The 14,616-nt window shown below is 46.3% G+C and overlaps 1 protein-coding gene across 1 annotated transcript in view; it reads left to right on the top strand.

The window, feature by feature from the left end:
* Window positions 1-7,507: 7,507 nt before the first annotated feature.
* Window positions 7,508-14,616, top strand: part of LOC106740546 (nephrin-like) — a 522,836-nt gene continuing 515,727 nt past the window's right edge. Inside the window, exon 1 of the mRNA XM_014611707.1 lies at window positions 7,508-8,195. Coding sequence (XP_014467193.1) covers window positions 8,111-8,195 — 85 coding nt within the window. The 5' untranslated portion in view covers window positions 7,508-8,110. The remainder of the gene's footprint in view (window positions 8,196-14,616) is intronic.

The raw sequence follows: 14,616 nt of genomic DNA, 5'->3' as shown, positions 1-14,616 counted from the left end.
CGCAATCGTCGTCATGTTTTTCGCTCGTTCGCTTATTACGCGCCGAACGTAATATCGGGAGTGCTTTAAAATCGTAATATCGGGAGTGCGACTGGAGGATCTGTCTCCGGAGGAACTGGGGTAACGGGCAGCCACCGATGCGGCGAATAGTGAGTAAATTTATTTGTTGTGCCTCTGTAATTATTATTTTATCGTTTGCCGCAACTGATTGCGCTTTGATAATCGCTGTAATTAAGAAGCGACAGGATTGGTCATTTATTCGCTCATTATTTTACAAACTTTGTAAAATGCAATTATATCGCGAAGGATACGGTAAATGATATATTTACGCAGTAATTATGTCTTTTTGATTCGACGGAAGATTGTGTAATGATTTAATTATTTTCTCGGTTAATGTTTGGATACATTAAATATTACATATATATTACGTAAACTGATTGTCTTAAATACAATTATAATCTTCCAATAAAAATGAAATTTTTATAAAAAAGTAATTAATACCTGTGCTAATTTTTTTTTAGGAGCAGCCGAGAGAGGGAACAAGTAGGACACGTCGCTCTGTGAGTGTTGTTGCATTTGTTTATTATACTTTGAACACAAAGTGTATCTTTATCATCTGTTTATATACGTATATATGTTCTTTCACGTTAATTGCATCGCAAATCGCAATGTCAAATTTTTCACAGTTTTCATTGCATTTTTTAAAACTCTTGATTGACAATGTCGCACACCAAATCAGAAATTCCGCGTGATTATTTTTAACTCCCGTCGAATCTGTGCAAATACTTTTTTGTGACAAATTAAAAGTCAATAGTTAATATTTGTATGAGAAATGCAAATTTATTTCTTTATTACGAATATGCTGGAAAGTGTGAGATTTCATGTCCAAGATTCCAACCAACATCTTTTCAACGGAATCACACGGTTCATAGTATATTTTCCAATACAAAAACTAAAATAAATATATGTATGTCGTGCAATAACCTGGTTATACGAAAACAGTCAGATTTTGGTATTTAATATTCAATCGCTGAAGTATGAAGGTAAATAAATTGATGGAAGTCTATTCTATTGCCGTATTATTCATTTCAAATATTAATCAAGACACGTTCAATAGTATATTTAATCAAAAGTCATATACATCTTCTAGAAAACTATAATACGGGTCTTTTACATATATATTCACATATGAAAGATATAAACGCGGTTTGCATCAGTTACTTGGCTAAATAAAGCAAATAAATAAATGATAATTTGAGTATAACTCTATATTAGTAGCAGTCATAAATATAAATAAATAATTGATTTTGAATGCTAGTGCAATATAGCAGTATTTAGCAGTTCGTCAAAATTTGATTTCCATTGCATGAATTAATTTTGCGATATCAATATTTGAGTTACCTGCACAGTCTTTATACATGAATATTATGCGATGTGTATGCATGAAACAAAAATGTTACATAATACGTAACGTGTTTAAATGGGTTTTGATAAAGTACTTTTAACATTTGATATTCGATAATTATTTAATCTATTGGGTTACAATCTACTGGATTATAATAAGAAAATATTAATAAACCATAATCTCACAAATTATTAACAAATCATAGACTCATAGTAACAATTTTATTATATTTGGACTATTTTTTCATATGTAATCATAATATAAAGATAATATTTAAAAGAGAATTTTTGGGTACAGTTTGGGGTCAATTTGATTGATCTTTAATTTGTTTTCAGGGGTTTCCTACGCGATGTTCGCGGGAAGCGGACCAGGGAGACATCGAGCATATGTTTCAACCGATAATCACGTGTGGAAGTTGGCAAATTATTGTCTTTATCAGTTCGCAGATTACGCGAAAGAGACAACCTCTCCGAGAACTGCCTACACACTTCTAAATGTCTCGTCATACCATGATGTCGATCTGTATACTATCATTAATCTATCGTCATTTGATCTTGATAATTATATGATATTGGATATGCAATATATCCTAATAATTATGCAATATACATACTGATAATTATGCAACATAACGGATTTCAAAAGTTAGTTTGTTAGTTATAGTCTCTTTTTATAATAATTAGTGATATAGAATTCTCTCTTTTGGAATTATTCGAAAAATTCTTTTGATTTTTTTGACGTGTAATTTTCACTAAAAATTTTAAACATTATAAAAGTGTTTTGAATGTTGAACATGAAACCACACGTACGAGGTACTTTGTAGCGCGGAGAAAGAATTCTTGAGAAAGCAATTATACCCGATTCGAAACTAAATCTAATTATATCGTCAATGATGATCGGAAGAATTAGTTTCAGAATTCATGAAAATCCAGGTTCTCGTGAACGAAGTCGTTTGTCGTGCGTGTCGCTTTTCGGTCGCAAGAATGATCACCGCGGTGTTTAACAAGCTTGCGCGATCTTTAACGACGTAACATAGTAACAGTGGCATATTATTTTATTTTCCGCGAAATATTATTCCCGTGTCGGTCCGCGTATCGACTGGTCTGCCGTGCCTCTCGACAAGGTGATCGACGCGAGCACGATAACCGCTGCAGTGTTCGTGCCTCTCTTGATGTCACGAAATCTCATGTCCAGTGGTAATTAAACGTGATTTATGCGAAAATAACGGAAATATACAGAGTGTTTCATTATTAGCAAGATCTATTTTGGGGATGAATTCGAGACTTGAAAATTAATGAAAAAGTTCACAGAAACTTACGGTCGATTTTTTCGTTTAACTTGCGAATTGCAACCGTCTTGTCTTTTGGAAACCTGCCGCTTATTCTTATGAAAAATATTCAAACTGGATATCGTACGCTTAAATACAAGCTTGCAAATGTCTTGTTATGGAATATTTTAGTACATATTTGTACTCGTAAATTCGCTGACATCCTTGTTTCATATGCTTTCTGAACATTTCCTACATATTGTGGTCTTGAAAGTGGTTCCCACTAATCATGAAATACCCTGTACATTGCACGCGAGAATAACGAAGTAGGATTGTTATCCGTGTGTTCTACAAAGTTTCGATGCAAGCATGGAGTCTAGAGCGGCATCGTGGTATGACGAAACATTTAGAAGTGTGCAGGCAATTCTCGGAGAGGTTTTCTCTTTCGCGTAATCTGCGAATTGGTAGAGACAATAATTTGCCAACTTCCACAGATGATCATCGGTTGAAGCGTTTGCTCGATGTCTCCGCGGTCCGTTTGTCACGCGTAGGAAACCCCCGAAAACAAATTAAAGATCAATCAAATTGATTGCGGCTCGATGCGATAGCTTCCTCAAATCCGCCGTTTCCGTAATTTCTACATCCCTCGACGGCGCAGTCGGATTGACGGGCCATAAAAAAAAGAAGACGGAGGGGAGGAACAATAACAAAAAACGAAAGGTGTCAATGAAAGGAGATACCAAAAAAGACCGTGGAAACGAAGGTTGACACGAGTAAACGAGTTAACGAGCCCCGGATGAAACCGTCATCCGCAAAGTGCCTGCCATTTTTCGTTCTCGAGAGGGACCCCTCTACATATTTACACACTATCCGCGAGCATCGGCCGCACACATTCGCGCATTCACACATCCATCCATCCAAACATCCATGTGTGCGCGCGCAAGGGAGCGAGTCCGCGCGACCCCCAACGAGAGAGTGAGTCATTCCCTCCTCGGAGAGATAGCTTTCAGAGGACGCGTCGGGCATTCCTGCCTTTCAGGAGCTTTCAAGATGACCATGATCCGTGACACCAGTCGGGTAGCATCTGCTTCCTCATCCGCCTTCTTCGCCTCGAGGTCTCTCACCCTATTTCGATCTGTTCCTCCTCTTCCTCCTCTTGCCCTTTCACTCCCTCCCCCCTCCGACCCGCCGTTCGAACCACTCCCCCTCGCCGCGCCGCTGACTTCTAGTCCTCTTAAACCACTATAAACCGTCTTCGACACTGAACCGAAAGCAAGCACTCGTGCACGGACGGACGAGTACGCGCAAGCACCTTAACCCGACTATCAAGAGCCACCCTTCGAGCCGAGCGAATGGCCGGGCTCTTCGCGCGTCGGATTTAACGCCCACGCCGAAAATTGGCCGCGATCTTACGAATCGATTTAAATTATTACTCGACGTCCGGGTGTGCTCGAGAATGTACTCTTCAGCGCGAGCGATTTCTCGAGGTCGCCGGATGATGTTTCGAAACATGACGAATAACGGCGAGATGCTCGCGTTGGTTATCGTCGATCAATTATTATTGCGACATTACTCGCGCGATATAAGCTCGCTGTTTAAAACATGCATCGTAGGTTGGGACGTTGTAAGTCGAGTCTCCTTGTTCGGTGCGTTTGAGGCTCGAATTTTGCGGCAGAAAAACGCCGCGATCAATTCGTGAGGCGCGATAAAAAATTATCTTATTAACTGCCGTTTGAACGATTTATTTTTCCAGTCACAAAAGGGCGAGGTAAAATAAATATTTGGCCAATACCTTCGACAAATAGAGATTAAATTGGTTCGAGGTAAGCTCGATCTGTTGAATAAACGAAGGAAGGAAAGTCTGTGGGGAGCCTTTGTTTTATTAGTATGAAAACGAAATGTACAGATCCTCGGGCCGCAAGATTAACTATCTCGCGCTATTTACGACATAATTATTCCGGGCTCAATATACGGCAAATAAGTGATTTGTTGCCGCATTTATGCACCTTGGTATTTTATCGAAATATTACGCGTATATCGGTGCCAGATACTCCCGCTGCATTTGACCTTTTGTATCGCGCAGTAGTAACGTACGCACATCGTATCCCGGCGCAGAAGTTTCGAGTAATATGCAAATATTACGGCGCGGCTAATTACATGGGTATCGTAACAGTTTCAGCGGGCCGCCTAATTTACGTTGGTCGTTATTTTACAACTGTAATTTAAACCATTTATTTTTGCATCGTATCCGTGCGTGCCACTTCGCGCGATAAATAATCAAGTGCTATCTCGTCCTTCCTCGTGTTCGGCGCGCGCGTTTATTCTCGTTTTTCTTCCTTTATTTTTACCCCCTGTACTCCCCTTAATTACGCCGGATACACGTAATTAGTAAATCATTATTGGCGTCTCTCTTTCGCGTCCGGCAATATGCAATAGTCGTATGTATTCCCTTAGATATAGGAACAGGTTAGCTGCTCTATCGCGGTATCCCCCGGAGGTACACGTTCGCCGCATTACATAAGCACAGCCAATTATCAGTAAACACAAATTCACATTAATAGTAATTATTTGTCTATTAAATCCGTCTCTCCGCGTTCGGGGATGTGTCTCAGAATTTAACGAATAGCCATGCGCGTGCGTGCGTGCTTTGTATTTATTTTTTTTTATTTTTGTTTTACCTCACCGATCGATGCCCTCTCGTAAATAACGAATTGATCGGACGTGCGCGCGTATACAAACACACACGCAACACGTCCCGCACGCGTATCCTGCGTCTGACGCTAGCCGGTTCTTCATCTCATTACTCAGCAAGAAAATATTTGTTGGCAAGGCTTCCGGCGGACCCCGGTAAACATTTATCGACGCTGTCGGCCACTTCGCTCTCGCATCTCGTTCTATTTCGCGGGCTTGGAGGATAGGAGGGTTGGATGCACGACGGGGTGCCAAAGAGCACGCGTGTGTGTCTAGCCGGGCATCCCTTTCACCTCCTCCACCCACTCTGGCGACGTGCATTATTCGAGTATGCGCCCTCCTCCCCCTCCCCTCCCCCCTTAGATATAGAAACAGACATCCCTTTCTGCCGTAGTATCTCCCCCGATGGTGGCGGCGGCGGCGGCGGTGGTGGCGGCGGTGGTGCTGGTGGTGGTGCACGAGTCCCTTTCTCCCGCGCCCTCCGCTCTTCCTCCGCCACCACCACCTCCACCGCCACCTCCTCGGGAGGCTTTGCAGGCTGCGCGTCCGTCGCGGCGCCGTTTGCTCGTCTTTTCCGTCAGTGTGCCGTCCGCCGTCGGTCGAGAACCACGTGTACCAGTGGCGTGTCGTGGTGCGTCGCGAGGGGTGGTTGTCGCTCGCGCAACTTCATCGTGTCGCCTGCAAACAATCGAGCGATAATCGCGGCAAGGGGGGGGAAATAGCAGGATCCCAGGGATCGCGCGTGCAATCGCGGAACGCGTCGGGAAACTGTTCACGAGGATGCCGCGGATGACAGCCGCGGGACTCCGTCGGGTCTGACGCTCGCACATGTCGAAGTTCGTCCGCGGAATTGCGAACGTAAATAGGAGCGACCGGTCGGGTGGAACGCGGCGATAATCAGGGGCAGGTTCGATTTGTCCGTCAGTTTCGCCATCGGAAACACGGGATCCTGGTCGGTGGTGCGGCGTGTGTAAATGTGCTCGTAACCCTTTGATGTTCGCGCCTGGACGGCGAATCTCAAGGACATGAGTAAAAATCAGCGGAGGATCCCTTGACTCGCCGGCCTCGGACGATCTCGGATCGATAGAAAGGAAGAAGGGAAGAAAATCTACGATGACTACGTGATCGAATTCATCGGTTCCCTCAATCTTCCCCCCGAATCGATTCCAGGTGGTTCGCGACCATTGCTGTCCCAACGTGATTGCAGGCCTTCGCGTCCCCTCGGTCGTTACTTGGACCGATTCCAGGAAAACCCGAAATCTGCGGTGGCCCGGCGTGATTGAACATCTCCGTGGTCCTTTGCTTTTTTACACATATTGCGATCGCACTCGCCATCGGCAAACTTGTGTTCGGAACGGAATTTCCACGTGAACCCCGTTGTCTTTAATCCCGTCGAATCTCGCGGTCGCTAACGTTCTCATTAATCAAGTTCATAAGCTACCAAGGAGATCAGCTCTTATCCGATGCACCTCGCGTACTTCTAACACTGATCGCGCACGGAACTGTGACGGATCCCGTGGATCTTGCAATTAGCTGGAACCGTTCACCAGTCGATCGTTCACCGAAGCGAAGAGACAATCGTGAGAGACGCGTTCGCGTCGAGAAAAAGTTTCGTTTCGCAAATGTGATAATACTTACACAAACGACAAAACTCGCCGCGGTGCAATTTCGCCTCGATAAAAATTCGTTCGCCAGAAAGCACGCACTCGTATCAACCCGATCGGTCGCGAGTCCACGACGTGTGGAATCCTCAGTGCGTCCGGAAGAATCAAACGCCTCGGGCGAGTCTCGGGCGCTGGAGAACGTTCTCCACGGTCCCTCTTTCTCTATTTTCCTCCCCATCTCCTCGTTCTCTCGACAACGAAGCGGAGAGCTGTCCCTTGGATCGCACCATGGTCACTAGAGACTGCAGCCACCACCATGGTGAACATTGCGGGTTATCGGCGGTGGTGGCGCTTGGATAGAGCGGAAGTGCGAGAGATTTTCTACCGCCTCGGAGATTACTTGTGCTCGTACCGCGCTTTAATAACGGACGAACGGTGGTGAAAAGACTAGGGGAGACGGGCGGGCGGGCGGGGGGAGGAAGGACAGAGGAAAGGAAGGAAGGAAGGAAAAAAACAACAGGGGGTGCGGCGCGGCGAGAATGCACGGTACCGCGGGTGCTTTAATTAGTGTTTAATTAGAGACGAAAAACAGGGCTCGCCTACTGAAACGCTTATTGCCAGTAGACTGGCGGACGTTGCAGCCGGTGGAGATTCAGCGAACGCGCGACGGGGGAGATGATGCGGTCGCGAGAGCGACGGCACAACGGGTAGTGGTTATCTTAGGTGGCTCGGAAAAGGAAGGGTGCATCGTCGGTGGACGCGTTTCACATTTCTCGCGCCTTCGCCCGCTCGAAAAAGAAAGAAGACACGCGACCTAGTTGATATTGTCGCCGAGGAAATATCGCGGATCACGGTGGTGATAATCGTCAGTTCGGTATAGCGAGCGCAGAACGCTTCTTATGTTTCTAAGTTGGACGGGAGGGGGTTGGAGCCGGCCCAGCTGATAATCGTGGCGTAACCTCGCGAGTGACTCGGTGGTATCGATGAAACGATGACTTAACCGTGCCTCCCCCTCATAGACGAGCCGGCTCTCGAGTCCGTAGATCGGTCGGGGAAACGTTGGGTAGAAAAGTGGTGTCTCCGCGACACACGTGTCGCGCGTAATTTTTCGTGACGAGGATTTGCGCGGAATAACGAGAGAACATGTGGAGTGTAGTGTTGTTGCTCGGACTAACGAAGGCTGCCTCGTACGTCGCTGGGAGCGGTACCACCGTCGACGAGAAATCGGGTATGTCGGTGTTTGCCCCCTCTTGCATTCCGTTGAGATGCAGTTTGCTATGTTTGAACGACGGGATCATGGTTGCGCGCGTTCGTTGTTACTAGAATTCCCCCTTGTATTTCCCCGTGCTTTTGTCGGACCTTTTGCTCGTCTGACCCGCGCAGCGATGGACCCTCTCGATGGATAACTACACGAATTTTCCGCGTATATATTACATACACACATATATATGTGTGTGTGTGTATATGTACGACGGAAGTGAGATATAAATTATCGCCGTAACAAATTGTGCCAATTTCGTCGATGTCGATCAATTCGCATTTGACTCCTTGTCGATACATTCCGACATCGTGCGCGAAATCATTCGATTTCTGGGATTTTGCAAAAATAATTCCCAGTTTATTCGAATGCTCTTAATATTAGTCGAACCGATAGAAATTTCTGTGCTTTTAATAATTGTGAAATAATATTTAGAAACAAATCTCCGAGAGGGCAACCATCTCTCGTAGATAAATTACAGTTTCGAGCGCGCGCAGCGAGAACATCATCGATCCGTTTTATATTTTCATGAGCTATCTCTGCATATTTCTATAAAGTTTGTGTAAACTGAAATTACTTTTGCCTATTTCCTATACTGTGTATTCATCCTATTCTGCGGAATATCAGATAGAGCCGAACTTTATACCGGTACATCGACAGACTTCAATTTTATTTTCGTCTGGCTCTCATGATAGAACGTCGCAACGAGAACCAGAGGCGAAATATATTTTTCCCAGGACCAATCAATGAAAAACAAGCGGACGATCGCTTTCCGACATCGACGATGCCTATCCGTTTTTCATGCCTTCCCCTTTTTTTTCGAGCGATATCGTTAACTCTGTTTAACGAGAATCGGATCCGATCTTCCTTCCGTTTCACTATAAAGAGATTGGCTACTAATTTACATATGCGCGCAACCATATCGACGTTATCGTGGAATTGCCCATGACAGTAGTTGGTAATTATTATAGATAATTACCTCGCTTCTGCTTTTAAATCTGGACGCTGAAAGCGCTGGCGATTATAAACAGTCTTTCGCATTAACGTTTGCTTTTAACCGTTTTGTAGTTTCGCGATTCAACGTGGTAAAATGGCCCAGTTTAATTTTTATTTCGCTCAGGGGAATTAATTGAGTGTGTAACGTCAAAATCATAAAACAACATTGTGCGTAACGTCGAAATTATAAAATTGGTTGCACAGTGCCGCGATAAAATTCATGGTTTTTTAGTCGCGAACGCAACACACACACATTCAGACACGCGCGCGCGCGACCGATATTCCCGCAAATCCACGGTGAATGATTACAGGCGGAATAAGAAGTTACCGAGCGATATCCACAGTTCTCTCAATTCGATCGATGGTACGGAGATATCACTTGGTTGATACAGAATATTGCGGAAACGTATCAGAAACTACGCCGGCTAAACTCGTTGCGCCATTTCTTTGAACGTCTTCTCCCGTTACATCGACCGTCCAATTATTTTTATGAAACCTTTAGGCAGCCCCGGCGCTTGTGTCTGGACGATATAAGTAACGCGGCGGAAACCTCTGACCTTATTATATCGTTCGTGCTCCAACTTTTCTCGGACACGCGGACACAATTGCAGGCGCTCCTTGGCGCGGCAAAAAGGAAAAGGCAATGTTAAATGCCGAGCGCAAGCTCTCTTGATATATATTGCGGAATCCCTCTTCTTCGCCTGTAATCAAACCAGGATTTCACGAGGCGCTATTTTTAATTTTTTAAGAACGTATATTCCGTGCCATTCCGCGATCGCATTCCCCCGCGGAAGAATCGAAAAAATCAGTCGTAATTGTAAGAAATAGACTTACATCAACGGTACATTCCGTAATGGGATAAAGTCCCACGTTGAAGGTGGATTTTTACGCTGACAGTTCTCCGATAACACCCCGCGTTATTTAAAGAACAAACCTCGGGCGCCCTTTGACGTACCTCGGCCGGGGGTCTATTGATTTAATCATACATCTCTCTTCCCAAGTAGCCCAATGACATTCGTTCGTTTAACTGCTGGAAACTCCGTCGACGTTGTCACGACGGTCGCTACAAACTAGTTCAAACTATCTCAAAGTCATTGCATAGCGCAAGGCTTGAACTGCATTTTTCACGATTACCATTTATACCTGGCGCCTCCCGGCATGGTGGTAAAGCTTTGAGCGCGCGCGAACTCGTAATCAGGTTTCGCGAATATGTTAGATTTTTCTCTTTGATTTATCACGATATTGATTTTACCGCGTTCGCCTTCGGTATGTAGCGACATCGTCGGTGGCTGGTGATGTCGTTAACCGAATCGAAGCTCTCGCTCGCGTGCGAAAAGTGGGCTAAGTCTCGCTTAAATTTCGCAGTTTGGCGGGCTGCTGCTCCGTTACGCTCATGAATTTGCGTTATCATCGCAATATCGGTCCGGCGGGGAGTCGGCCGAGAATGAATTTCCCATTGGACGGAATGTATTTCCAATTAAAAAAAAAATAATATTTTGCTCGCGCTTTGCGACATCGGGGCGAAGTGAGTGAGAGTGAGAGAGATAGAGAGAGAGAGGGCAGTAGGCGAAGGAATTTTTTAATAACGGTCCGGCAATTGAAATCTTATCTCCTTTCTACTTCTCTCGCCATGTTCCCTCCTCGCTCGCTCGGCGAGAAAGAGAGAGACTCTAACGCGATTCGCACCTCGGGCATTTACTCTGGCCAATTGTCTTCCACGGAGTTTCTGATGCTAAACAAGTTCACCGAGCATCGCCAAGAATTCGATTAAGGCGCTGCGATTCAGGCGCAAAGATATTCTACCCCGTCAATCAGGCAAGGACGGTCTAGAGATTCCGTCCCGGTGATCACAGGAGATCGACGACACGACTCGGTCGCTTATCCGTATTTCCGGTAGAAGCAGTAAAGGATTCGATTGGATTCTCTAGCTCGCGCACGTTCGTTTGCCCCGGCATCGCCGGCTGCCGCAACGCTCGCTTGTTCGCTCGCTCTCTCGTCTCTCGCGTCGGAAACGCGTGTTGTCGTGATAATACCTCTCCAGATTGTTCTCGCAGGGCTTTGAGAAGAGAATAAATAGTCGATACCCGGTGTCTTCCGTTGGCCCGTGGTCTAATGAATTTAACTCCTCGCCTCTCTCTTGATCTCCCTTTGTTTTTGTTCGAATAATTGAATATAAAAAACGGCGGGATATGAACAGAGATAGAATGCACCGTTAATAACAGCGTTAATAATTTTCAACGCGTCGACGTCACAAGCTATGCCCGCGCAACCGTATCGAATGATTCGCGTTTGCAAAGGAGCGCCCGATTTCGCCGACAGTGTCCACCCTCGTATCATCTTTCGGGCTGCGTCGGTCTGTAATGCCGTCTTATGACAGCAGCAGACTTCGTGTTCGAAGGATGCGAGGTTGGAACACGCGTACGAACACAGACCGAGCGGTGCACCGACACAGCTGGCGACACGTTGCACGCGTATATATTAAAGGACATCGCGCTGGTGTGCGAGGACGGCCGTACAGACTGGAACTTGGCCGCTATAATAGGCCAGGCTTCGCCACCAAGTTTGGGAACTTAAAGGGTCGGACGACGAACTGGGACGGGGGCCGGGGAAGTTCTCGGACACGTACTGCGATTCCGCAAGTACTTCAGCTACGTCGTTTCTGGATACGGGACGATGAGGCGAGACGCGGCGTAGTGCCGACACTTTCAGGGAGCTCCCTCGGTCTTACGGGTTCAGGGCTCGGAAAGACGTTGCAGTCTCTTCAGGTTTTCATGCTTCCGTGTCGGTGCTGCAGATAGACGCTTTCAGCTCGTTTATTAATCCGCTGCCGTGTTCACAGCGAGATTAAATCGTCTTCTCTTGACGCGCGCGTTAAAGATTAAGAGAGCGGACCCCCCGGAGTGTTGCCGACTAAAGAGTTCTCGATATCTCCAGGTCTCGGACGCGGCGAGTGATAACCCCGGCGATACACACGGCATCAAAATCCGTCGGATTTGCTGAACTTCGCTAAACGTTGGTAATATCGCGCTGAGCTGCCGACGATCGTGAATCTTTGAAATTCGCGCGGCGAACGCGAGCGGCAAATGTATTCTCTCTTAGCTGCGGGGATATAAATTAAAGGCTAGAACTCCAGCTCGCATGAGCTATAGAATGACAGAATTAAAGACAGGGGTTATACAACTGTCTCTGTTTCTCCTGCTCGCTCGCTTCGTGAGCTACCGAATACCACTCCGTGATTTAAACGTAGAACTCTACGACACCGCTTTTTTCGCACATTACGCGCCTACGGCATTTCCTTTATCGACCGGGCAGTCACAATTCTACGCAATTACGTCCCTCGAAAATGCCAGCGCTAAGCTGCACGTGTCGTAATAACAAAAACATGTTCGAAATGTAACAATTATCGACTGCGACGTTGCGTGCTGCAGGGTGCCCTTTGTCGAGTGTCATTTGCACGCGCAGAAATATCGCGGTGAAAACTCTATCGGCATTGTTCAAAGCGCGCGAATCACGTACTACTGTATTTCGGGAGGGTGCGCCAGAGGGAGAAAGAGAGAGCGGCAAGGAAGTGACAGAAAAATGGTAATAAATAAAAAATTTAACAAAGCTGTGCGCCGGAGCTATTAAACGCTGCGATATCTTGTGGTTAATTCAGCAATGTAAGGAGCGTTACGACCGTACAGAGATTTTACTCGTGCGGACGAGGTCTGGGTAAAATCAATTTTACTTACTTCTTGTTGGAGGTAGCTTTACAGAAATGTCTGCCCGCCTGTAAGATTCATAGTTATGACATAGTCTCTTATCCGAGACGCCCTAGATTTTTCACCATATCTTCACCGTGATTTCTGCACACTCGTGTGTGCTTTACCGGGGTGGATGATCGATAATTCTTACGGCGGAGCCGGCCGAACTTGCAACGCCAGCAAATATCGCGACATATTTGCATTGTTAAGAGGTCGCCGGCGAGATGGGAATCGATATTAATTATCGACACCACGCGGCCGATAACTTAAGCTCCCCACACTAACAGTCGAAAATGGGGGAAGTGTGTATGTGGAGCACGCCGAATGCTGCGTCAATTTTCGCTTTCTCTCTCTCTCTCTCTCTCTCTCTCTCTATTTATCCATCTCTCTTTCTGTCACTTTCGATAATAAATATATCGTTACAAAAGCCAACAGAGTTACTAACGGCATTTGCGTTCGTCGAGTGTCATTCACGCACGCTGTTTTTCGCTGCACTTCGTTCAATTTCGTGATGACGTTCCTACTATTGCCCAAAACGTGAATCAGAATTTGAAAGTAATTAATTAATACGAAAAATTTCAGATGAATCGCACGTATTTATAAAGCTGCTATGACTATATCGGTCGTGTGAAGATAAAATTAGGGAACGTATTTGAATGCAGTGTAACAATCGGAATATGATCGGCAAACTGAAGTAAAGATAATCCAACACGAGAAGAAATAGAAATCGCGCGCGGACGGGACGTCTTCTTTGCAACGTTAAATTACGATGTAGGCGCGCGAAGCTCAAGCGAGGAGAGATCGAACGTGGCGTGTGCGTTAGGTTCCAGTTAACCGTAAATATCTCAAGATGCCGGTAGCCGGTTTCGTGAGAAAACTCAGTTTGCAATATCGTGGCGCATACGGCGCCAGGTAGAGCGCGCGGACGGATAAAGAAGAGATTAAAGCGCTCGCGGACGCAGGTTGCTCTACTTCTTCCAAGTGCAACCAGAGTTGGGCAGGCAGGCTAGGCAGGCAAGGAAGGCAGGCAGGCGCGAGCGAGGTGGTCGATAAATAGCAAATACGAGGGACACAAGCGCGTCTTTAAAAATAGAGAAAACGGGTCTATTCGCGATCAAAGAAAAGAGCTGGGCTCGCATGCGCCCCCGTCCGCTCGTTGCGGCGTCCTCGCCTGACGTGCACACGACACGTAAGCCCCACGTACGTGTATACACGCGTGCGGTACGCGAACGGACCTCAGCACGTGCTGCTGCTGGGCTTACCTACCTAGCCAGCAGAGGCGAGAGACGAGACGAGGCGCGGACGCGAGGGGTCGTATTATCGGGCGCACGCCGAGTTTTCTTTCTCCGAGGTGGTTTAACGAACCGATCCGCCGCAGTTTCCTTCCCACAGTTTTCCCGACTTTCTTTATCCCCTCTATCCCCCCTCGGCACTCTGACCGTGCGTCCCTATCCTCTTCCACTTCCGTTTCCCACCCTCTCGACAACCACGTAATGCACCCTTTTGTCGCGTGTCTTCCGCATCTCTCTCGGCTCCGTTCACCCTCGCCTTCGCGCGTTCACCCCCCCTTATTCCGGTAATCTCATTTCTTAATTTCCTCGTTGCGACACGTACGACGCCCGCGATATTTTTTCCAATTTCGCAGCAGGGCG

Source organism: Dinoponera quadriceps, unplaced genomic scaffold (genome assembly GCF_001313825.1).
Source record: "Dinoponera quadriceps isolate SergipeBrazil2010 unplaced genomic scaffold, ASM131382v1 scaffold396, whole genome shotgun sequence".
Classification (NCBI taxonomy): domain Eukaryota; kingdom Metazoa; phylum Arthropoda; class Insecta; order Hymenoptera; family Formicidae; genus Dinoponera; species Dinoponera quadriceps.
The sequence above is the reverse complement of the archived record's forward strand: the minus strand, read 5'-3'. Positions and strand labels throughout refer to the sequence as shown.